The following is a 25,882-nucleotide window of genomic DNA, read 5'->3' on the forward strand; positions in this document are numbered from 1 at the left end:
ACAGAAAACCTTCCTATTGAGGGCCTTTAAATAATTTTAATTCTTTTCAGAAACAAAACCAGCCATTATTGTATTTTTTAAACACAGTCATTTTGTCCTTTCTTGCCTAACCTCATATCTTAAAAATTCTTTTGAAACAATTATTTTTGAATCGTTTTTTCCTTTAAATTGACCATAACAAACCAGACAGATCTCTTCAGGACTAATTTTCCACCTAGCTGAAGAAATTAGCTCTTGCTTTCTCCCTCCCACCTTGAAGCCGTGCTAGGATGGTTACCTGGATACCCTGCCTGTAAAGGATGTATGTGCTGAGGCAATTTAAATAGCCTTAGATTTGTCATCTAACTGCAGACATCATTAGCAAAGCATTATTTGGCTGGAACACTGTAGGCTGAACATGGATAACTCCTCTGTGTTGAGGAAAGATTTAATTTAACCACCTGGTGACCAAATATTGTCAGTCCTCAATGCAGAGCTGCAGCAAGGCTGGTGTGAGGAATACATGTGGTATCTGGGTTGGAAGTTATTCTCCTGTGGTGTATAACTCTTGGGAATTCATTCTGAACCAGGAGGAGGACAGCTGCTTTTAAATTTGTTGGTTCAGAATCTGCTGGTTAGTTTATTTTGGGGCAAGGAAATATTTCTTGTGTCAAGGAGAAGAGGAAGGAAAGAAAATATGAGCCTGGCTTTTCCTTTTTGCTATGTAACTTTTCTCCTTGTCACAGTCCCCATTTCAATTTATTTCTCTGGTTATCATCTCTGGTTTTAAAATAGCAATCCCATCAGGATGGAAGGATACTTATAAGCAGGTTTTTAAAAACTTTTAAAAGCTGCTGAAGTTACAGTGATATTTTCAAATATGTGACAGAGTGTAAAGCAGGAAATAATGGCCTCCTCTGTTAAAAACTACTTGTCAAAAGGCAGAAATTGGCATTTCCTTGGAATCTGACTGTGGAGTGTGGTCAGGCTTGTAGTCTGGGCATAACAATAAGGAACATGTGAAAACAAATCTGAGTTTTAGGAAAAGGTTTTTTTTTTAATTTTCAGATCACTTTTTAGTTTAGGATTGAATGTAACATAACCATCTTAAGGCTGTAGCCAAAATCAGATCATTTATTATTGAATCCAGTATGATTTGGACAACTCAGCTGGAGTCTGGTGATCTGTCAGGTTCCACAGACCTGCAGCCTCCCATTGAAGGTGATTCTGCAGCTACGGCTGAATTGCAGAAGCACCACAGTTGCAGAGCTGCCAATTACATATCCCTGAACATTCTTCTTGGCAAATCAGCCCCCAAATCATGTTCAGAAATCAGTCTTAAATGAAGCACGGCTGCAAAATATTCTGCTGATCTGTGGTGCAAGTCCTTTTCCTTTAGTCATAATTGATGTTACAAAATATTTTATGGCTTCTGTCATTAGTATTCCCAGTTGGCTCAATCTACAATTTATCTCATGCTGTAAAAATACTAAGAATTTTCTACTGATTAGCAGCAACAGTAGGGCATGTTTCTACATTAATCAACATGGGGTATTTTTGGGTGGGTAAGGAGTCTTTTGTCTTTGAATTATAATGTGTCTAGATTTGTTACAAATCTAGCAAAATGAAGATGTTTTTCAGGTAGTAATTAAATTCTTTCAGTGACATAAAGTCTACTGTGCACAAGGCTTCGGGATAATGAATATATTTATTTCCAGGAAATCTGCAGTATTTTCCTTGCCATTTGTAGGACTCAGCATATAAATAATGCAGGCCATGCTGTGCTGATTTTCAGTTCATCCCAGGAAATTATGCCATTAAAAATGCCACAGTTCTTTCAGGCACACACAGACCCAGCAGGTAAAGGGAATATTCATGTGATGAACAGTGACAGAAGCAGCATTAGCTAATGCATAACCTTGCAAAGCACCCCTTAGACAATGAAATTGTTTGCAGTAATTACTGTGTGGAATGAGACTGTTGTTTAACTTAACATCGTGGCAGCCAATCTGTGATCCATCAAAGTGGCTCTGAATTTGTAACCCAGGGTTAGGACTTGGAAATGCAAAATAAGGTGAAGGAAAATGAGAGCTCTGGAGCCTCCCCACCACCCCAAACACACACAGTTGATGAGCAAGGTGAAAATGGAACTTCTTTTAAGCAGTTCTGGGAATGTAAGGTCCCCACAAATTCCTCCCAGCCTTGCTTTTGTCTGTGAGCATATGTTGCTTTTTGAAATCTGCAATTCTGGTGTTAAGATCTCCCCTCTAGAAAACCAGCAGTGGCTCTTGTGGTGCTCAGACAGCAAAGATCACAGGGTGTGTGAAAGCAGCACCGTGTCCCTGCTCTGTAAGGTGAGAGTGCTTTGTGTGTTTAACAAGGAAAATTTACCATCTCCAGTTCGTAGGCATTACTTATGCATAAGCAGAGCTTTAGTACGTGTTGCAAATGGAAATCAAGTACATGATGTGCCTGGAAGGAGTTTATCCGACTATTTATGGGCTGATCACATTTGGAGCTAGAACTGGCTTGGTTATTTTTAGTTGAATAACGTTACAGTAGTAGTCACGTTTATAAAGGAGTGAGAAGATTCTCCTGCAATTCACAGACCTTTCCCGCTGGATCTCCTTTCAAACCTCAGTGTCCCCACGCTCTGTGCCCCAGAGAAGAGGCTGAAATCCACCTGCCAGGGGCTGCCTGTGTGACTGCAGGTCAAGGAGTCACAGCCCAGACGCAGATTTAAACTCCCACAAAGCAGCTTTGTGGGTCTCTGTGCCTTTCCTCCTTCCCTCCCAGCTCTGTGCAGCGCACTCAGATGGGCTTTGGCTGCTTGAAGCCACCTGCTCTGCTCTGGAAGTGGACCATGATTGTTCTTTGGCAACCCAGGACAGGTTTTCCCATCCCTCTGAGGTGGTACCTGTGTGGAGTGCATGTGTTTGCCCGGTGGTGTTGGAGAAGATCATTTATCAGAGCTGGAGTTGGGTGGAACTGGCACAAAGGAGCTTTGTGCAGGAGGGAATTCAGCTGGGCACGAGGCTTGCTGTGAAAAGTTCTGACTGCATCTCTCAAAAATCTCAAAAATCTCTCTGTCCTTTGGGGAAAAAAAAAACAAAAAAAAAGTCCTCAATCTTATTTCTCATCTTTATTTTCATGATAAAAATCAACAACTTCAAGCTAACGGTCTTTGATATGCCTCAAGAAGAAAATTCCAATCATTTTAAAGATGCAGATGTGATACATAGGTACTTCATTAGCATGAGTCATTGTTCCTTCTTTCTTACAAAGAAAAGGAATTGAAAACCATTAAAAATCATGAAATAATAAGACAGAAGCATATAATTTAATATGGTCATCTATTAAAAATGCACATTGTGCATAAATAATCAGACATATCAGCAGGGAATCCACAACCATCTAACAACTAAGTTGCTTTGCAATTGCCATCTGACCTGTAGATAAGTGGAAACAATGTCTTCATTAAGCTTACAGAACTGAATATTAATCATGAGCAAAACCAGCACTGCAAGATGAAGTGGAGGTCTTGCTATGTCCCTGGGAGCTGTGTGCATGTACCTAATGGCAGGATTTAACTATTAAGGTCATATCAAAAATAGATCTGCTATTTGTCCACGGGGCTTACTGGTCTGCTACAAAGGCAATCGGATTTAGGATGTCATTTAAAGACTTACTGCATGTTCTGAGAAGAAAAGGTGTAGCTGGAAATATACCCTAAAAGACTTGACTTCACTTGATTTGTCCTCTTATTTCCTCCTCTGGGTGAAAAGGATTAAGAACAACCGAGTGTTTAATTTTTATAGGATTTTATGAAAATAGTGGGTTTTTTTTGTTTGTTTTCATTGTCCCCACTGCTCTGGCCTCTGCCCCTGCCAGAGCTGGGTGGTGGGAGCAGGAGATGATTCCCTGACATTCCTGGGACACCTCATCCCCTGTTCTCAGACTGCACTGTGGGTGTGTAGGTGAAATCCCTCATTTGGAGAATGCAACAGTGCACCATCAGTGTATGTGATGCTGGAAATCAAAGAGTAGAGCCAATATTTTTAAAGATGTGACTAAAAAGATCTGTATATATATATATATATGAAAAAATGGGATTTCAAATTTAATCTTCTTTGTACTTTTGGGTCATTTTCCTCCTTTTCCTGGAGGTGAGCAAGGACCACATGTTATTTTGTTTCTTTTGGTTTCCTCTTCCACCTGTTTGAACCAGTAAGCTGATTCAGTCTGGAGGTGCTCTGGCTTTCTGTAACTAATCCTGTAATACTTTCTTGACATTCATATTGATGTTGAGTAGTTCTGTCAATACAATCACTGCCTGTGAGCTGCATGGAAAACAGTGCACAGGGGAAAAAAAAAGAAAAAAAAAACAGGTTTAATTCTTGCCAATATTTGTGATGAAATGAAGATCTTCACTCAACTTTATTGGAATTTACTCAGGCATTTGGTAATAGCAGCCTACTGGAGATTGCTTAAGGAGGGAACTCAAGGGACCTGTAATAAAACACAAAAAGATGGCTTGTGTATTCTTTGCTATCTGAGATCTCAGGTCCTGAAAGTGCCAGACACACAGTGTGCTGTAGACAGAGTTGAAATTCCAATATTAATTTAAGATTCTTCAGCTCCTGCTCTTGCTTAATCCTGCATTATCCACCTTGATATTGGCAGGAGCTATGGAGGATATCATGGATGTATTCAAACTAAACGCTAAAACCAGAGGTTATGTCTCCTGTCCCCCTTGCCAAGGCACAGATGGGAGCAGGGTGTTTGCTGTCAAAGCCGGCTCGTTTAGTTGTTTGGTTGAGCCTGCATTGGTTCCACAATCCTCTGGAGTCCTCGAGGAGCTTTTCCCATGAATTCACTGCCCTTTAAGTTTGAGTACAGGCAGGTCAGGCCCCAGTTTATGAGCTGGCTCTGTCTTTCCTGATCTCGTTCACCTTGAACTCATGGGGAACCTTCCACTGAGTAGAAGGAAAGTTGGAACAAATGCAGAGGAGAAACAGTAAGTGCTGCAGGAATGGGACAATGAAGTGCCATGATTAAAGCACACTATCGCCTTTCTCTGCCATTTACTTATGCCCACAGTAGGAAAAATGAAATACAGGTGTCCTTGGCTTTGGGAAAAACATCATTCTATCTTTGAAACCAGACTGCTGTGGGCTGTGCACACACAGCTATCACACTGTACATACAGTAGATAAGTTTCACATTTTGTAGACATTTAAACACAGCTAAAATTTCAAGGAGAGGTAACCAGACATTCACCATTAGAGAAAAGCAGCTGAACATCATAAATCAGCTCCACAAAAAAATAAAAAATAAAATAAAATCTGGCAACAATATAATTTCACTAAAGCTTTTACGGTACATCTTTTGCATAATTTTCCTCCCCTCTCTTGTCCTCTACTCTTGCCTCTTTTTTTAACATGTTGTTTTTTCTAAGCTCTGCTTTTTCTCTCAGCCTTCTCACACTTTATTGAATTCTCTCCTTATCTTACCAAACATTCTCAACATAGACAGGCTTTAAATTAGCTGGAACGAGTGTCTAAGAGTGGGGCAGGGGAGCACACCTGTTTCACACAGAGCACTGGCTCAGCACAGCCACAGGAAAGCGTTCCCTGCCTGTACACACACAGATCCCTTCCTTTATCTCCACTCCAGCTCTGAGTGGGTGCATTTTTGCAACCCACCAAGCGTGAATATTCCTCTGCACCTCGAGCGTGGGAGTTCACCGAACGATTGCACTCGATGGGAGATGTTTATATTAAACAGTGATTGCCCTGAGCAGCCAAGCCAGCCACAGCCTTCCTTCCCTTGCACTGCCAGGGAGTTCTTCCTGTAACATCCTTTTGCTCTTTGTCTTTTCATATGGAATATTTTTCAGAGATTTCAATAGGTCTTTTTCTAATTTTTTATAATTATTTTTATTTTATTTAAGAGGTGCAGTTTAGGCCAATACTGAGTCCTTTTGAAATCTTACATCCACTGTCATTTTAAGTGATTCTCCTCTAAGCCTGCACTTCCATTTTTTCCCCTGAAATGCTGTGTCTATAACTGGGATAAAAGGAGCAGAGGGATGATGCTCTGTGGCAGGCAGGGTCTGTATTTGCAGCTCCCCAGCAGCAGGGCTCACATGGAGGCCAGGACATTAAAATCTTCCTTCTCAGTGGAGGTGGAGAAAAGGGAAAAGATGCTAATATGGCTTGATTTTCCCCTGGGAATAACCCAGTGGGCTGCAGAGCATGAACCCACACTTCATGCACATGGCTGTAAGCTTAAAGGACCCTGATGTGTAATTTCCAGTGTAATTTGTGACTTATGTGGTGCCCTTAACATAAAGTGTGGATTAGCAGGGAATGTTTCCAGCCTGGAAAAACAGAAGTTTAAAGGGAAAGGAAAGGGTTTTTTTTATAGGTTTGTAAAACAGCATGATTATTCTGTGAAATGGGTACTAAAAAAGCTTCCAACCCAGTACACTCTTCCTCATGCAATAAATGAACAACCAAGGCTGAGGAAGATGGAGTTAACAAACTCAAATTTGGCCAGGAAGTGAAACATTTAGGCTAATACTGAGATCATCCAGGGCTGTGTTCTACTTGAGAAGTTAAAGCATCTTCTAACTGAGGCTGAGGAATGTTGAAGTTGTTGAGAGGTTTAGGAGCACCCAGGAATATTTGCACTTGTAAGTCACCTTGGCAGCCTCCAGGCAGTAACTCCCTGAGAAACGCTGGAAGCGGTGATATCAGCACATTCCCAAACATGTAACCTTCTGCAGATGGAAATAGTCCAGGTGGGAGATGTGTGAGTGAAGGGAAATCAGCCTCAGAGGTGTACTGATCACCTGCAGGGCTTTGCAGAGGGATGGGGCCAGTGCCAGAGCTCAGCTGGGGAATGGCGAGCAACAACATGCTGCTCCATATTCCTTGTTTAGGCAAAATTCTGGTTGGGAAGAAAACACATGAGAAAATGAGGGGCTACCCACGAACTCCAGAACCAGCTTAGGGCAAAGAATAAGTTGGGCACTCTTCACAGAGATTGTGTTGCTGACAGGAGCGGTAATGAGGCAGGAGTTAAAATAAAATAAATGAGGAAACAGAGAGGTTGCATAGTTTGCTTTAGTAGAGCAATGAAATAACCACACCATATCAAAGCAGTTCCCTTTCCTTTTGTAACTATGAAGCAGTCAGAGGAAGGCTATTATTCCTCCTTTCCAGCTCAGAGAGGCACATCACCCTTTGCCACTAGTTAAGGAATGTTAACAGCAGCAGGAAGGCGAGTTCAGAGGTGTGTGTGCTTTACTGGAGAATGACACCTTCGAGGAGTTAGAAACACACAGTCCTGGGGAGCAATTACCTCACAGTAACCACATGCCTGCTGTCCTCAGTGGCATAATTATGGAAGATTTTTAGGATGTGGGATTGAAGCAAGCTTGAAAAGCAAAACTTTTGGTTCTTTGGGTGAAAGTCCCCTCTGATGGGCAGAAGGATGGGGCACCAGTGCATCCTCTGGCCTCTCTGTGGGGCATTCTCAGGGAAAATGATGTATGGGGCTGGGGCTGGCACTCAGAAGGTCTGGGGTTTGCAAAGGAGCTTTTACAAGATGCTCTGATCCCCTATTTCTTATTTTGTACTGAAACTTTGATATGCATAGCTGGTAAAGCAGCTCTAAAATAAGAATTTCATGCTCCTTTTTTTAAATATTGGTCCACACACTATGTAGGCTCTGTCCCATTAATGATTTTGGTGGTAGTTATTTGTCTGCAGTCTTGGGCACTTAGTGCAGTTCAGTATCCAGTAGTTCTTGAATGTTAATCTGGAAATACAAAAGTGTTTGAACTTGTGCATGGGCATGTGGGAAGGGAGGAGGGAGCTTGCTCTTAGGGTGGTTTTGGGTCCTTGGGAAAGCACAGCTCTCCTATATAAATGCAGATACATAGGTAAGCCATGACACAACACAGTGAAATCTCAAAGGATTTTTCACTTTCATAGCCTGTGCATCCTTTTATTTATTCTTCTGAGCCATAGGTTTTATGCCTGTTACATGATCTTAAGAACTAAGAACTGCAACACTTCATGAGTGAGAGAGAGGGAGACACAGGGTGCAGAAATTCAAACTCTCAACTACTAATTGGAAGAGGGAGCCTGGGCCAAATGTGCTGAATAGGGAGTGAAAACCCTGTGGTGCCTTTAGTGGTGTCAATACAAAGTTCAGACAAATTTTGGCCCAGAGACAGGAGAACGTTGTGTCTGTACATTGTGCTCATACACGTTGTTTGTACTGCCCTGTGGCCCCTCAGCACATTCCTCTACCTGGCACAGCTCAAAAGGCATTTTGAGAGCACAAGAGCTCTCAAACGTTGTCTGAGCCTTTCTAGATCTCTTTGTATTTGTGTGGGGCAGGAGACACACTGGAAGGCAGGATTTGAGCCTCGTTTCACTCACCAGGAGTCTTGTTCACAGCAAGGGACTGCAGGCCTCAGGCTCAGCCTGAAAGGCGACATTTGGGGCCTACCAAAGCCCATGGCCAAACTGACCTGTGCTTTTGGCAGAATGCTTTTTGGAAAATGATTTTTTCCCAAAGAATTTGTTGCCAGGGGTGGAAAGAAGAAGAAGAAGAAGGAGAAAGAGCAGTTCTGAGTCTGGCAGTGGGCAGGCTGAGTGGCCAGAGCTGCTGTGGGGATCTGGTGCTGATCACTGGCTCGCTCTTGCAAAGTGCTGAGCACAAAACAGCTCGGAGGAAGGATTAAATCTGTGCTTGACTGTCAAGGACACACACAGTTCACTGGCTATATGTGTGCCCAAAGTTAAGCATGTGCTTAATGAGGCTCGAGTGCTTCGCTCAGGGCAGAGCTGAATCCTTAATAGCTCCATGTTTTTGCAGTTTTTGCTGAAAAACGGGGCTAATATTTTCCTGCTTCCTGGGAGATTTTGAGGACAAACTTAGTAGTATTCATGGTTCTCGTAATGACAGCAAGGAAACTCATGAATAAAAAGGAAGAAATTATGTATCAATACATCAGACTCAGAGTAATTACTTTTTCCAACCTATAAACCTATTGTGAGCCCAGGAATTTCAATGGGCACATACATCACGTACAGTGAGAAGAAAAAATCCAAAAAGCTGAAAGAAATTTGAGCTCTGCTATGCTTCTAATATGTTTAATGTTTTTGTTCCATTAAATCCCTACCCTTAATGACCCCAGACATATTAAATAACATTCTCAGGGCTGAAGAAATGCTTCAGACTTCTAATTTTACACATATTTTTTCCTCCTGTGCTCTCAGACCTCTAGAAGTGTTGTATATTGAAAAACCTCTGTTTAAAATACTCTGCAGCCTTTTTCTTGAAGGGATGCTGCAGGTAGCTGGGCTCACATGGAGCTCTGTTTGCTCTTGACAGTTTTTCAAAAATAGTTTTTGCAGCTGTATCATTTTTTCACGTTTGCAGTTTGTGGCGAGCAGACAATGTTACAGTGGAGCCTCAAAGGGATAAATAAAGGGGAAAGATGACAGATATCATGGGCTTGGCATGGCAAAAATGCTCACACCATTTGCTTAAGAGCACAAAGAAATCTAGACCATGCAGGGACAGAAAATATTATTGATGATATAATTTCTTAATGAAGATGTCTTTAAAAAGATACAAAATATCACTGCAACACCTCATTAATGACATCTCCTGCTTTTTTAATTGCTGTGAGGTTTTTTTTCTCCCTGCTGTGACAACAGCATTGACCATGTTAACATTGGCGCTGGGAACTCTTTTGTTGTGCTGTCAAGTACCTTTTAATCTTTCAATTTGTGTATGTCAAGTCAGGTTTCTATCTCAAGGATGAACCAAACCGTATTTCTGGGTCAAGAATTTTTTTTTATCTGCAGAGTAAATTAGTGACAGGAGCTTCCCAGAGCTTGCCTTTCTTTTCATGCTGTGACTCATTTGTTTTTCTGTGCAAGCCCTGCTTGTTCTCGATGACAGAAAACCATTTCTACCCAACAAGCACTGCCACTTAGCCATTGTGGCATCAGTGTTCATCTTCTCTCTACATTCCCTCTTCCCATTAGCATCTCAAGGAGGGAGACAAAGATGAGTTTGCAGCCAGAGTCCCACCTTTGCACCCCTGTAATTTCTGGGTGTGTGTGCTGCCTCCTGTGCAATCAGTGCTCCAGTATGAATTGTAACCCTCCTGCTGAGCTCCCTGGGCAGGCAAGGCTTCTCTAAATCAGGGTATGAAGACCTGAGCTTCTGATTTTGGAAATGCACACTTCAGCTGGCCATAAAGCAGCTGAGATCAGCCCCATAATGTTGGAAAAACTCATCTTACCTCAAATGTTTCTTAAACTTGTGTGCTTTCTAACACTATGCCTGGCTTTTAAATGCAAAAATTCCTTAAAGATATCACTGTAGCACTTCACTAGTGTTTGCAGGGTGCTGGGGAAATACAGGCAAATGTTATAAAGAGTGATCCTGCTTGTCTGGGCACATCATGTCCAAACCACAGCAGGCAATGTTAGATATTGCTGTATGTGCTGGATTATACAGTAAATGACTCTGTACATCCATCTGGAGCTGGGTAGCACTGGAGCTCAACTCTCTGGAGCCCACCTGCTCTGTAGCAGCATTTCCTTTGGCTTTCTTTACAGCCACCTCCTAAACAGTAATAACAAGAACAGGAATAAGAACAGGAATAAGAAAATAAGAATAAGAATAAGAATAAGAATAAGAATAAGAATAAGAATAAGAATAAGAATAAGAATAAGAATAAGAATAAGAATAAGAATAANAGAATAAGAATAAGAATAAGAATAAGAATAAGAATAAGAATAAGAATAAGAATAAGAATAAGAATAAGAATAAGAATAAGAATAAGAATAAGAATCACAACAGCCTGTGAATCTGAGCTCTGATCAGGCTGAGAGCTCAGCACCCAGCACACCCCATCTCCTCAGCCACATTCCCAGGGGACAGGAAGGGGACCAGTGGCTGTCACACCAAAAAGCACAGGTGGGGAACACATCCTGACAAATGTGCTTACACTATTAGATTTTTTTGCCATTTGCCTTTCCTGTGGTGACAGACAGCTACTTACTGGGCAGAGCTGGAAGTAATATTCTGAATTGCTGAAGGAAATTTTCCCAGTTGATCAAACTCTTATGCGTTTTGTGCTGATCAGAAATTCTCTTCATGTCTTATGCATTTGAAAGCACAAAAGAATGAATGAAAAAAGAGCTATTCTTCTGAGCTGGTAGACAATGAAATGATGATTGGTGAGATTATGCCTTGACTTGACTGTCAGCACAATGTCAGTAAAGGCAACAGTATAGAGAAGGCACATTTTGAGATATTAATACTACTAAAAGAAACAGAAAAGTCCCCAAAAAGAGGGAAATGTCTGGGTGTATTATTATTTTTATAGTTTAGTGGAGAATAAAAAGAATTCTTCATATTCTTGGATCATATTATTTGCCCTGATTATTCATCCCTTCGTTTCATATCTGCTTGTGTAGGCAGGAATGGTAACTCAATGTTTTGCTCAGGTGAAAATCTGCTTTTATATATATATATGTATATATATATATATATTTATATATGTAGACATCTAGTGCATGGGATGGCAGGAAGCTTTCACTGGTGCTGCTCTTAGCAAGGGACTGACTTTTCACAACCTTTTCTCAAATGCCCTGAGCTGTGTAGAGGAATTAGAGGTTGCTTCTTTGTCTTCTAGCAACATTGCTGGTTTTAATGGCAAAGCCTAAAATAGGCTTTCAGGTCTCTGGGTTGGATTTTTAATGAGTTAAAAATAAATTAATTGTGCTTAGTAAAGAAGGGGATTCTGAGCTGAGGTATCTGTGGTCTCAGGGCATTAAGGCTTTGTTCCCAGGCCGTGGCTTGGGGATGCTCTTTTCAGGAATGGAAGCCAGTTGTTGTGGTGTGTTTGTCACATGTGGCCCCCCTCAGAAAGGCACTCACATCAACTGCAGCAGGTGTCTCTGGGATGGTTCTACCCTGATCATGGAAGGAGAAGAAAGAGCAAGGCTGGAAATAAGCAGGGGAGTAAGGCCAGCATGAGAGGGCTGTAGCTGTGGCATCACAAAAGTACATTTTGAGGATCAACATTAGAGCAATGTCTGTCAAGAATGGTTTAGTTCTAGCTGATCTCACCCTGGGGCCAGGGAATGGGCTAGGTGACCTCCCGCGCCTCCTTTTGCTTTTCCACTGGAAACAGAAAGAAAACCCACCTCAATATGTTGTTTCCCTGGGGATTTTCTCTCTGTCTTCCCCCCACTGTCCTTCTGTGCCAGGTAACATGATATTTATATATACAAATGTGCTTTCAGAAGCTTACTGCCATTCTCTGCATAGGAAGTTTATGATTTATATTAAGCTAACTGGTCCTTGAGCATGTGCTGTTGTCAAGCTCTCTCCGTCTGCTCAGGAGAAAAGCACTCCAGGGCTGGCACGCAAGAGCATGATCTGGGTATTTATCCTTTTGGCAGTTTGCTAATTATTCCTATTGCTATCACATCCCTGAGCGAATTTCTGTCTCTCTGCCACAGTAAATACTCTCTCATTTTTTCGAGCTGCAGAGCTGCTACTTAAACTGGAGGAGCCTGAATATCCTGCAGGGGCCCATATTGTCATTTGGTTGATAGTGGTGAAACGGGCCAAACATCCTTTCTGTACCACTCAAACTGCATGTCTTTGCATTCCTGCGTTGGCCACTCATTTTCTGGCCCATATTCTGCTCTTGTAAACAGCTCCTATTGTCCCTGGGAGTGCTCTTTGTAGCACAATGCTTTGATAAAGCCAGAGCCATCAGCTGCCAAGGCTCCATAAGGAGTCAGAAACAGGCACCAGATATCTCTGCTACTGTAGATGTAGCTGCATTAGCAGTATCATTTCTCATCCTAAGGACTTACTCAGCCATTAAAATGTATTATAAAATTAAATGCCGTTTTTTTCCACCTGTTCTAAGTGGTGCCAAGTGCATTGAAAACCCTCCCAGATGATACAACTCTGCGTGCAAAATCTCAGTACCCTCCTAAGGACTGCAGCTGCCTCAGAGAGACCTTTTTTTTCCCATGGGCTGCCTCCTTCACTTAGAATAATAAGCTTTAGATGATCTCAGGGCACTCTAGATCCTCCTGCTGCACAATCCAATTTGGCATAAGTGTTGTATGGAGGGGAGGGAGGGAGAAAATCTTGCAAGCAGACACCGGACTTTCAGTCTGAGTTTTCCATTAGGACAAAGAAGAAGTTCACCAGTGGGGGCTTGGGAGATTTCATGCCTGTCTGTGTTGGAAGAAAGGCACTCTGGAATTGATGGAGCATCTGTGCTTCAGTGGTGTGCTGGATCAAGGGGCTGCCTATGGAGCTTCCAAATACAAAAAAATCCCAAGTCCATTCCAGGCCATAAAATCATTGAAACAGCAGCAAACTGCTGAGTGGCCACCTTTTAGTCTCGTATTAACTATCCTTTTAGTCCTGTATTAGCTATATTTTATCATTTAGCTAACACTGTGTATGAACTGTTGAGCCTGCAACTGGGCTTCAGGACAGGTATTCAAACACCTTAAGTGCTCCACAGGAAGAGAGGAAAGCTGCTTTCCAAAGGAGAAGAATAGCAACATCTAGCTGTGGGTAGACCCCGTTAATCTCCTGTTATCTGTTCTGATAGCCAAATTGTGCTCTTATCAGTGTTAGTCCTGTCCCTGCCAATGCAATTACAAAGCCTCTCTGCTTTATATCTCTTTCTGAATTTGCTGCTGCCCAATTCCCCTGGCTGGGTCAGGCAGAGGCTCTGTCTGCAGAATGGCCTGACCCAAGCAAACCCGCTCCCTGCTGCAGCAAAGCTCCTTGTTGTGCTCCCTAATCATGCCTAATCCCAGTGGCTGATTCCCCTGATTATGTGTCAGAACACGAGGGTAACCTGTTTAAAAGGAGCTGTTTTCCAAGCAGCAGCACATCCTCTCATTAGTTCAGGGATGTGGGTCTGACACCAGAGGTGTCTCAGAGACGTCTCTGGGCTGCAGAGATCATGTGTCTGTCAGGATAACACTTAGCTCACCTTGGGCTCTCTGCCCTATTTTCTATCCTTCTGGCTGCTATACAGATAATAGAGCCCCTCCAGAGCAGAGGAAGTCTGGCACTGAGCAGGATTCTTTCGAGTAATGCACAGCCCTTGTGGGTATTAATCCTGGTAGTTTAGGCAGGTGTATGCTAGTGATCCTGGAAACTAAATACAGATTTCCATGGTAAGGGTTTCGTTTTTATAATGCTGTTTTCTCAAATGCCAGAGAGTCTGCAGAGCCTGCAGTCACCCTGTGGTGATTTGGTTCATGAACAGCAAAAAAAAATCCTGAGATATTATTAATGTTGAGGCTGCAAGACCAAGCAATTGAAAAAAAAAATAAAAAATTTACAGAAACATTGAAGAGAAGTTTAAGACTTTATACTTTATACTTTCTGAACACAAATCACTATGTTGATTTATTCAAATACTACTCAAGCAAACCAGGTCCAAACTAGAGCTCGAATGGAGCTAACTCACCAGATTTATTCATGACTGTTCATTTATCAGAGCAGCTTTCTCTCTTCTGTTTGTTAGCATGACTCATTTTTATAGCCACTGGATCAGATCACAGTTGCATCTTGTCTTGTGTCAACACAATCATGTCCCTGTCCTGTTTAAAATCATTCTTTGCTTCCTATGTTTTTTCTGAGTTGTGCCATGGTGGGAAAATCTTCATGGGCTTTGATTTCCCCTTAGTTCTGATTTCTTCCCTACACGTGTTATGGTGCTGATTTGTCTTTTCCTCATGCTGTAATTGGGCTGGTGCCACAGTGTAATTTTTAACTGTGTGCAGTATCAACAGACCTCCATCTGTCTCTCCTCCAGAGCTTCCCAGCCTGCCTTTATAAATATCTGCCAAATCCTTCTCCAAAGAGAGGATCACCAGATTCCAACTGTTTGCAAAATAGGAGCTGCTGCCAGAAATCCTCTCCCACCGTCTGCAACCTGTGCAGAACCTGTCCCTGCCTGGTGTGGGATGGCACTGCTGGCACTGAGGAGCTCACACTGGAATTCAGAGTCTCTCAAAAGTGTGTGCTGGGGGCAGAGGGCTCAGCATGTCAGTGTCTGCTCAAGGGTCTCGTTGTATGTGTCATTTTATTAGACAATAACCTCCAGGTGATAAAACCAAATTGATTTGTAGGTGGGGGTGGATTTTTTTTTCCCCCTTTTAAAATGGAATTCTGATTTAAAACATGCTGTGGGGTGGATCAGTTCCAGTGTTGTTTTAAAAGATGTTTTACTTGACCTGGAAGGGTCTGGGAGTTCATTCCCCTTTCCCAGCCTGTCACTTAGTGACTGAAGACCAGTGACCATGATCCAAAGCTGGAGTAACTGATTGGACTTGCTGAGAGCAGTTTGATCTTCCACCTCTCTGATTTTTACATCAGAATAGGTCATTAGAAGAATTAGCAACAAACAGGCTTGATTAGATTGTGGACAGTTAAAAAAAAAAAAAAATGCAATTTTTAACATGGATAACATAAAATTATATATCAATGCAGTTAGATAAAGTCAAAATTCTAGATTATGATGTAGGTGCCCTTTAACACTTAAAGCCACTCTCATATCAGTCTGTTAATGGCATTGGTTCAGAGCTCTGTTAGACTCACGTGGCTTTATAAGTTCAGTTGTGTATCTTGGGCTACAATCCACACACGTGCTGGGATGGCAGCTTGCTCTGGCTGGGAAACTCCCAAGGAACCTCTTCAGGTACTGCTGCAGACATCAAATTAAAAATAAATGTCGGCTTGAATAAAAATCTGTCTAGTTAATATCAGATCCAAAGTATTAAGTTTCTTTTATATCTGTGGAAGATTGGAGAAAGTCAGCACAAAGGCTATTTCAAGGTTGTTTCAGGAAAGGGCTTCATGATTGTATCTGCTACGTCTTTGTTCTGGAGAGCTCTGCAGAGGAATATAAGGGATGTCAAGAATCTTGGGGGGTTGGTAAATCCTCCTTCCAGTCTACTTTCTGAATAACAGGATGTTTTCAAGAGGCAGAGAAGTGGGTATGATGTGTTGGACATGTGCATGGACCATATGGAAAGTGGCTGTAGAGTGTTTCTTGTAGAAGGAAGCACCTTAAGCTCTGAAGAAACTTGGGAGTTTGTTTCATGATGTGTCATCTGGTTCAAAAATACTGGTATTTCCATTGTCTAGATTGCACTGTGGATTTGGTGTCCATTATTGAAGGTTTTAGGGCAATCAGTTTCATTGTTTTCTTAGGACGGTGTGCTACCACTTAATAATACATTATGACAGCAAGAAGATATGTACAAACAAGCCTGAGCCTGCAGGACAGCTGTGCTTACTCCCAAATGAAAAATATCCACATCCATTTCCAGGGGTGGCAGGGAGCACAGGGAGCAGTGGAAGGGAGCTGGGCTGGGGCAGGGCTGTTCTTGCAAGGCTGAGATCCAGCCCTCAGTTAAGTCTGATTTTCTGGAGCAAAGTTTTCTCATAAATGAACAGCTGTGATTTCTTTTAAAGTGCCTGGGAGATAAAAAGCAGATGGCATTGATTAGCTAATTAATAATATTTTCTGCACCTTATCAGCTGTGCTTGATGTGCGTAGAGTTTGTGAAATCTTGGGGTGAGGACTTGTTGAAGAAATCAACTCTTAAAAATCTGGAGAGGAGGGAAGGCTACATGCCAATATGTGATTTTATGTCCAGCAGAAACAGGTTTATCTTTTTTCCTTTGAATTTATATTCAGGGCTCATTCCTTCATTTTTTAGGAGCATATGCAGGATGAGGTTGCAGCTCTCCTAACTCCTGACTGTGAAGTGCATTGTGTGGCATGCCAGAGGTTCTGCTCTCCCCTGTTCCTCTTTGTGGGTGTACTCCTTGCCCTTTTGCGTTGCTTATGGAGACAAAGCAAAATATTACTTTTTATTTAATGCCAGGTTCACTTTTAGCTTGTGTCCTCGTGAACCCTTTGTGGCCAGAGCAGCTCCCTAGCAGGATTTCTGCCAAGTGTTGGCCACTTCCATGACCTCTGCTGTGACAGTGGTCAGTGCTGTTTTCCCACAGCATCACTGGGCTGGTTAAGGCCTCTCTGACCTTGAGTTCTACAGGACACAAACACTTTGATGTTGTTCATCATTTAGGGTAAGATAGAGTACCTTGCCAAGATGTTAATATAAAAAAGAATGTCTGAGAAGGGATATCAGGCACCCTGTTGGGTGCACAGCAAAGTCCTCATGAAGTCAAAGCCCACAAGACTCATTTGGTTTCTCCAGCAACTTGGAGAGCCCCCGGGTGGATTTGTGGGCAGAGACCAGCTCTGGTAGTCACAGTGGTGGGTGGACACAGCTCCAGTCCTCAACAAACCCAAAATTAGGACTTCAGTGGAGGTTTGATCTCTGCACCAGCACCACCCCAAAGCCTCTCATGCACCAAGGTCCCCGTGCAGAAGCTGTATTTTAATTGCCAGCAGGCAGCACGAGTGACACATGAGCTGTCAGCTGGGCCACCTGTGACAGCAGGGAGTGAGAAAGAGCTTTGTTTTCCTCTTCTGGAGAGTTGTCCTCCCTTGCAGATGCTCTGCAGGCAGCTTTGCTGTGCTTATCTCCCTCTGAGGACTTCAAAACAGGTTGAGGTGGGACACAAATGTTGCACTGGTCAGCTGCTTGAGCTGTGCTCCATCCAAAAGGACTGGAAGCTGCCTTGAGTGAGACAGGATTTGCTTTTCTCTTACACAGAGCTTTGTATTTTCCATGTACTGTAGTGTGGAAGCTTTAGCCTTCCTATTTCCAGCCTTCCTATCAGAATAACATTTTTTATTAGTTCTTAAACTGAAGAAACAACAAACTCTGCATCCTCTCTCAAGCACAGTCTTGCTAATGTTCTTTGAAACATGACAAGTGTCGTGGTCATCAAACTGCAATGATCCTGTTCCTTCTGAAATGAGAAAAACATGTCACTTTTGGCTCTAAGTAATGCAAAGGGAGAGGCATATTCTAGATGGGAGCTGCATGGCTGCCAAAGATGAAAGAAAAATGTTATTACTTTTGGAAATTTCATAATTACAGTTAATGATAATTTAATGAAATGACATTGTCTTCACCGTTATCGCTAATGAAATGTTTGAGAGTGATAAAACAGATCTTGTTAAATAGAGCGAGGAATTTGAGTGGAACACCTTTGTGACAGCACACTGCCTGCACAAGTCTTGAATTCCTATTTTTTTGTTAGAGTAGCTTAAAAAAGAAGATAAAATGAAGGCTGCATGGCAAATATTGCACAAATGAGGTATTTAAAGGTCTTCCATTAAGCAAACAATACAAATCTCCTGAACAGCACGCTGATGGCTGATCACTGCTCCTTAGCAATGCTAACCCTTCATTAAAACACTTCCCTTGTTGTCCTTTGCAGGCAAACCAGAGAACAAGAAACCCCGCCTGACTTTTTTTACTTCTCAGACTATGAGAGACATAATGCAGAAATAGCAGCATTTCATCTGGACAGGCAAGTAGAACGGATTTGCTTTAAAAGGGGAAATACTGTGATGAGTTGCACTTGGCTATTCCTGTTACTGAATTATTTTTTAAAGGGGAAACTGGAACAAAGGTGGGCAAATGCCATGAATAAATGAAATGGCAGATGATGAAAGAGTAAGTTAATAATTAGGAAATGAGACTTACTCTGGAAATGAGAAACCTGTAATAAGTAATTCTCAAAAAGAAAGAGAAGTTATATTGAAGAGAAGCTGAAAAATTAATTTCCCCTGTGACCTTCAAGTAGATATGGAGAGGACCCATCTCCCAGGGAAAGTGTCACGTTAGTGTGATGGGAATCTGGCTCACCCCAATTAGCTCAGGGCATGGAGATCCAAACGAGACTCAGGGAATGGTGTGAGCATTCAGAGAGGAGTAATGGAGATGGAAGTTCTGGTTTCACAGCAAGAAGCTGGAACTGTCCTACATCAGGAGCATATTCAGTGGGAAGGAGAGGGCAGTGGTGGTCATCTCATGCTCCTGTTGCTGAATGTGTCCCCCCTCCAGAGTTAGTGCAGGGGATGGTGGATACCCCAAGACTGCAGCCCACCCTGCCTGCCCAGATTACAGGTGGGAACTACTAATTAGTGATTTACAGTAAATCTGGAAACAACAGTATTTCACTGAAGCATCTTTCACACTGGGAATGGCCAAGAAACATCCTTTCAAAAGTGCAAAGCTTTGGGGAATCAAATTATTTGGGGGTTTGTGTAGCATTTCTGCCTTCTGGGATGATGGCTGGGATATGAGGATGTGTCAGTGGGTGGCACAGGGTAGATTTGCCATTTAGAGCCAATCCTGATCAGATCCTTCAAGGATCTTCTCCATTTTATTTTTGTTGACCTTGGTGTTGATCCCTTCTGCTTTATGTTTTATATTGCCGTTTTAAGCAGATGGTGCTGTAGAAAAAAGCATCAGTGGAGTTCCTACAGGGGGTATGTTAAATATCCACACACTGAGCAGGAAAAGCAGTTGCTACCCAATGTAGAAAATCTGAACAGCAGACAGTGGATATAAAAATCCTGCCTATGGGGAGACCTTGCACGGCATCTTTGCTCTTTTACTGTATCTAATAGCAGTGCTTCTTGGGAAAGTTTTTATGATCTGTGAAGGCAGGGGAGTTTGGGGTAGGGAGAGGCTCTTCTCCCAGCCTTTGCCCATGGGAAGATTTTTGGTCTCAGGGAGATTGTTTAGGTTAGTATAAGGGTATTAAAACAGAGAGGAGCAGAAGGAAATAAATCAAACACATACTAAGGCTGTCAGAAAAAGAATTACATGGTGTTTATGTAAGAAAAAGGCTGAAATCCCATTCCCCAAGTCACTTAAAAAACTGGTGAGCAAATGTATGTCATAACAACCATAAAGTAGCACAAAGTAAAAAAATAAATTTTTGCTGTCTCTGGTTTTTGGAGTCGTATGTATCTTTGTTTTTATCATGGAACAATACCCTCCATACTTTTCTTGTATTTTACTCCATACTACATCAGCAATGCAGAGCTCATCATATTCAGGACATATTTTGTAATACATTATATGAGGAATTATCCAGTTTAAAGTTGATGGTCTTTATACTCCTTAAAGACCACAGATAAATGTGCCTTCAGAGTGTAATGAAGCTTCCTAAAACCTATAACTATCATTACATTTTAATCCCTTACATAAACGATGTCTTTTCTCCCTCTTGCAGGATCCTGGATTTCCGGCGCGTGCCCCCGGTTGCAGGTAGACTGGTTAACATGACGAGAGAGATACGAGATGTTACTCGTGACAAGAAGCTGTGGAGAACATTTTTCATCTCACCAGGTAGTCCTGGAAATAACACTCTATTCTCTCTATCCTGCTGAACACATACTTAAGGAAACGATGTGTAGATTGCTTAATTGCTCCGATATTTCTAATAAAACTGTCTTCTAGACCTTTGAATAAAAATAAATGTGGAGACATAGCTTACAAAGAGGACTTTATTGTTTTGAGTTGAGTGCCTTTTCCCCTTGACAAATTATCTGCAGAGAGAGGCTTTTATGTTCGCCAAAGCAATGCATTCAACAAATGTTTTATGTAGAACAATTTCTAAGGCAATTTTTTCTGGTGCTCTCAGTTTACCCAAAACCTTATTACCCAGCCCATTAGTTATCCAGGGGTTTTCTCCTGCTGCAATGTGATCTGTCACTTCTGTTGGTTAGATGCATTTATTTCTGGGTTTGACTGGAGGACCAAACCTAATTTCTCAGAGCCATTCAGGTTTTATTACAAGAGTTTGGACAAAAAATCAGAAAATAGATGTGTAATATATCCCACTTCCAGCTCAAATTCTCTGTTGGGCTAGAAGTGACCTGAATTGTTCCCAGTCCTCACTCTGTCTTCGAGGCCTGACCCAGAAGCTGATACCACTCACTCTTCAGTCTTTGATAACATTTTGACTGGACCTAGTCAAGGATGGAGCTCCACAGGGTGGGAATTTTACAAGCACAGGGTAAAACCCTATCCTGCTCACTGTAATATACAACTGGAATAGGGAAAAATGAGCAAAAGCTGGGAAAAAGAGGCAGCATCTCTGTTCAACATCTGGGATGCTGAGATGGAGAAATTAGGGCTCTGAGTTAAGGCACAGAAATAATGTTTAAGTTTGTTCTTGCATATGGAATTTATAGGTTATAGGTTCAAATGAAATCAGTGCCAAGTTCCAGTAGCTTAACTCTTATTGTTTCAGCTGAGTGCAAGTGTGCTTTGCTGAACTGAGGGTGACTTGTGTAAGAGGCAATCTGGAGCAGAAACCTCTGGAGATCTCTCCCTTGCTCTGAGTATGATTGGCCAGAAGCTGTTTATCCCAGATCCCTAAACTCGAGATCCAAAGACTTAATTACAGTTTCTCCCAATGTAACTGTAATTTATTGCTGTTAGCTAGAAACCAGAACCCTGTCATTGCCAAGCTTTTGCTCTTAAAATGTTTATCACACTTTTCTGATCCCCAGTAAAGTCATTATTACAGCTGTTATTTTTAGCTTCATCTTTATGTTCAGCTCTGGAGGACACAGTTGAGCAGACAGTTATTTATTCCAGGAACCTGACTTGTAAAATACGTTACATAATCACAGAAGGTTTCATTTTACCCAGTATTATCACTCCAATTTTACATATACAGTTATGCTGACAATACATGTTCACCAAACCTGGTGGACACACATTTCTGTATTTGCCTTGCTGGTTTCTCTCCCTCTTTGTTTCTCTATACTTGGTTTTTGGCTTGAATTTTGTAGGTAAAAATGTGCAAAAATCGGCAAAAAAATATTTTGACTGTCCACAAGATGCTTTGGCTCACTTTAAACATGAGCCATTTCATTCCCATTTTGGCAAGTAAGATGTGCATTAGTTGGTTTGCTTTATTTTTAGTCTTCCTAGGTTATATTTCAAGACTTAGGGGTGAACTTGAATGATTTCTGAGAATTACAACACTGTTCTCAAGTACTGAGCAGCTTACAGCAGCCAGAGCAGGGTAATACAGAGTTAAGGCTGCCAGTTTGGATGAAGATCTTTATCTTGCCATTATGAAATTCCAGACATCCAAGCATAATCCTTTATTCAAATTTATTTAGAGGTCTCAGATAAATTCAATTAAAATATTTGATTAACTATGAATCAGGCTTTTCTGGAGAATAAAATGCTTAAGCAATTAATTTTTCTTTCCATTTTACATTTCCTGAATCAATATACTTTGGTTAAATCACGTTGGTTACTTGTCAGAGTTCTTCCCTACAAGTCCCCAGTTTAATTAGTCAGATTCTCATTAACATATGCCCAACCTCCGTCTTGTATTTCACACTGACCTTAAAAGGCAGACATTAATTAATGCTTAATGAAAAAATAACAAAGATCCTAAATTAAGCTTTTAGAAACAGCTTTCACAAGCCCAGCAGGCAGCTCAGGCAGCAGATTGAGGGCAGAGAAGGAGGAGCAGGGTGCTGGGTTGAGACTCGTGCTCTGGGGGGTGAGGATGAGGAGGGAACAGGGAGCCTGGGGAAGGCTGACTTGCCCCTCTGGCAGAGGAAGGACAGCTGAGTCAGTTGGTTTTGAGGGGGAGCTGCCTCCAAAGGTGAGGGATTGAGGTGTGACCTCTTGGTATGAGCATGAGCCAGGCTATGCCTGTAGAGGCTCCTCTGGGCTCCCTCTCAGGTGGCTCTGTCACTGCATCTCCATCCCCAGTGGTGCTCAGGGACAATTAATGGTCCTGGGGATGCTTGGTGCCTGCTGGCAAAATATTCCTCTCCATGCACACACACACACACACACACAGAGCTCTTAAAATCAAACAAGCACTAAGTGAAATTGATTTTATAGGAAGATGTTCCCCGTGGTTTGCACCCTCAGAGGGTGGTTTTTGATGATGCTCATCAGTCATGGGATAATGGAATAAACTGAGTTGGAAGGGGCTCACCAGGCTGATCAAGTCCAGCTCCCAGCCCTGCACAGGACACCCCAAGGATCCCACCAGGAGCATTGTCCAAACACTTGTTATCTCCTAGAGCAGTGTGGGGAGGTGTTAGAAGAAACCTCACTGCATTTCCACTCCTGGGCCACCTCCCTTGTCCCATCAGGTGTGGAAATCCAGGCAGCCACAGGCAGCTTCAGAGAGCAGTGCCAAGCAGCATCCCTGCTCCCATGGAAAAGTGGCAATGGCTTGAGCAGGCAGGTCAGTGGATGCATTAGGCTGCACTCAGAGAGAAAGCAGATTGCAGAAAAGTGCACTTGCAGGCAGTTTGGACTTAAACATGAGAAATGGAATTAGGTCAGTAATTATTTAAATTAATTTTACGTTCTTTGCAGCAGGGCAGACTGCAGTAGCCCTGCTACTCTTACAAATGAATGGTAATTTGCTAGGAAAAAAGAGACATATTAATGATGTCAGCCTTCATTTTGGAAGTAATAGAGGCAGCAGCTTAAAGAAATCAATGTTACACAGCTAGTAAGCACTATGTTTTTGTTCATATTAACCAATTCCAAGGGATTATGGATTTTTTTCCCCTCTCAGCATACAATAGCAGCTCTGAATTACCTATTATTTTGAGCAGGTAAATGAAAGATCTTTTCATGCATTGCTGTAGTAAATATTCAGGATTCTTTCCAGTACTCCAGTTGCACAGGCTTGCTAAATGTCCTCTATTAACAGTCATGCAAAGCTGAATAAAAGAATTACTCTGCCAAGCAATTTGCTTTAAGGTATCCCCCCTTGTTCCTTTTCTTCCTGAGAAGAATTATTGTTCAGCTATCAGGAGGATGCACAGAGAATGTGCAGATGAGTACACAGGCACTCTGGTTCTTAACTGTTGTAATTAGTTAGAGTTTCAATCACCAGACCATGATTTTTACCTGTATTTCATTATGAGTCACATCCATTCCTCCTCAGATAATGAAAATCAGACACTGCAACATGGGGTTCTCTTGTCTTTATGGTGCTTTGGGGAAACAATTTTGGTTTATAGGGAAGAAGGCTTTTGCATGTTGGAAATGCACAGCATTTGGACATTCCAGCATCTATAAACATCCCTCCTTGTCTGGTTTGCCAGCACTGCTGCTGTTGCCATTCCTGCCCACCCTGCAGGAGCACAAATTCCTGGCTGTTGCTCCTTTTGCAGGTGTAGTTATGCAGAAACACCTTTATCTGGTGAGAGGAACATATGGTTTGGGCAATTTTAATGAGAGGAGAAGTGTGAGCAGCTCCCTGCTCCAGTAGGGAGCTCATCTCCCCTTTCTCTCTTATTTTTGCTTTGGAAAGCCAAACCCTGCTCTCAGCATGGGACTGCCATGAAGCTCTGGGCTTGTGTCTCTAGCTGGAATTTCACCCTCAGCCTGCTGTGCAGAATGTGGGTCACCTACTTAGGTTTTCAAAGAGCCTTGCTACAGCACCTTGAAGTATTAAATGAGAACTGTGGTTTTCTATATTTGGTTCGTCTTTTTTTTTCCCACATTTTTAAGAAACCTTAAAAATGAATGTTTCCCCAGATAATTCAGGCTGCTTCATCTTACTGCCAGTATGTAAGGACTAGGGCAGACATAATAAGATGTCTATTCTGTATCAATCAAGGCTGTTAATTTTTTTTAGCAGTAGCTTGAGATCCAGGATCCTTTCATTTCCACTATCCCCAGAAATCGAACGGGAGCTGTGGGGAGTAGGTACCACAGGTCTGAGCCCATGGGGGAATAACTGCCTGCAGATGAAGATTTGATATTGAATATAACTTGTCAGTGAGAAATATCCTTGTGGTTTTACTGCAAGCTCACTGCATTAGTGCCAGGACACATCTTGCCATTGCTGAGGGCACTGGGTGCTGGAGCAGGGAACGGGCTCGTGGAGGATGGGTAGCTGGAGGATCCTGGCAGGGATGAGTGGGATGAGTGGCTGGCGTGGTGCAGGCAGCACATGTGCTCACTGCACAGCCCTGCAGCAGCAAACAGCAGCACTGCCAGAGCCCCCAGCTCTCCTCAAGCTTTACCTGGGTACCAGTGTGTGATTACTGTCAAGTGATTAGCCCCAGTTGCATTCGTTGACAATACAGAGCAGGGTTTCATTGTTCCCAAAGCTGAATACAGAAGCAAACTATTAAACAGAGTATTTATCTTCCCACTGAGTAAAATGCTGTGTTTAATACAACTCCTTTTTCTTGAAAGGTCAGATTTACATAGTGAGCAGCAGAGGCTGTGATGGCGTGGGGGGCATTTGCCGGCCCTTTTGCTCTTTACAAAACCGATCCGGCAGGAGATAAACGAGCACTGGCTTCCTGCTGCCAGGTGAAAGTCAGGTCACAGAAACCCTGGAAGATAAGTTATCTCAGGCAGTCAAGATAAATCTGCATGCTTCCCTCCCTCCACAGATGAGGAGGTGATGCTGAGACAGCTCAATTGAAGCCCAAGCCCCACTGCCGCTTCAAATCAGCAGAAACACAATTTTTAAGAGAGAATATTCTGCTTGGTAAAACATTTAAATTGAAAACTCAGAAGTACAGATATGTTGAAAGTTCCCTTCCTTCCTTTCGTAATTTCTGTTCTTCCTTTTCTCTTCCCTGAAGTACTTTTCCTTGAGTAATTGTCAACAAGCTTTTTGGCCACAGAGTAAATATTTCTGGATTAGCCAGGATATATTTAACTGCTATGATCCAGCCCTGTGAATATAAATATACAGTTTGAGCATGGATGGATGTGTGGCTCTTGTGAGTCAGTCACAGTAGAGTGATGCAAAAAGGCTGTCTTAGAGTAATCACAGCTTCATGGACAAATCAGGTGGCCATCAGCAGAGAAAGCTGGGGCATCAGTGGGAAGCTGGGACA

The 25,882-nt window shown here is 42.3% G+C and overlaps 1 protein-coding gene across 3 annotated transcripts in view; it reads left to right on the top strand.

Moving 5' to 3' along the window:
* FAM20C (FAM20C golgi associated secretory pathway kinase) overlaps positions 1 to 25,882 on the top strand; it is a 57,584-nt gene that overhangs the window by 25,849 nt on the left and 5,853 nt on the right. For all 3 annotated transcript variants that reach the window (XM_033517885.1, XM_015642978.3, XM_015642979.3), the window contains 2 exons: positions 18,442 to 18,534; positions 20,251 to 20,366. In XM_033517885.1, the coding sequence (XP_033373776.1) occupies positions 18,442 to 18,534; positions 20,251 to 20,366 (209 nt within the window). The remainder of the gene's footprint in view (positions 1 to 18,441; positions 18,535 to 20,250; positions 20,367 to 25,882) is intronic.

Source organism: Parus major, chromosome 14 (assembly GCF_001522545.3).
Source record: "Parus major isolate Abel chromosome 14, Parus_major1.1, whole genome shotgun sequence".
NCBI lineage: Eukaryota > Metazoa > Chordata > Aves > Passeriformes > Paridae > Parus > Parus major.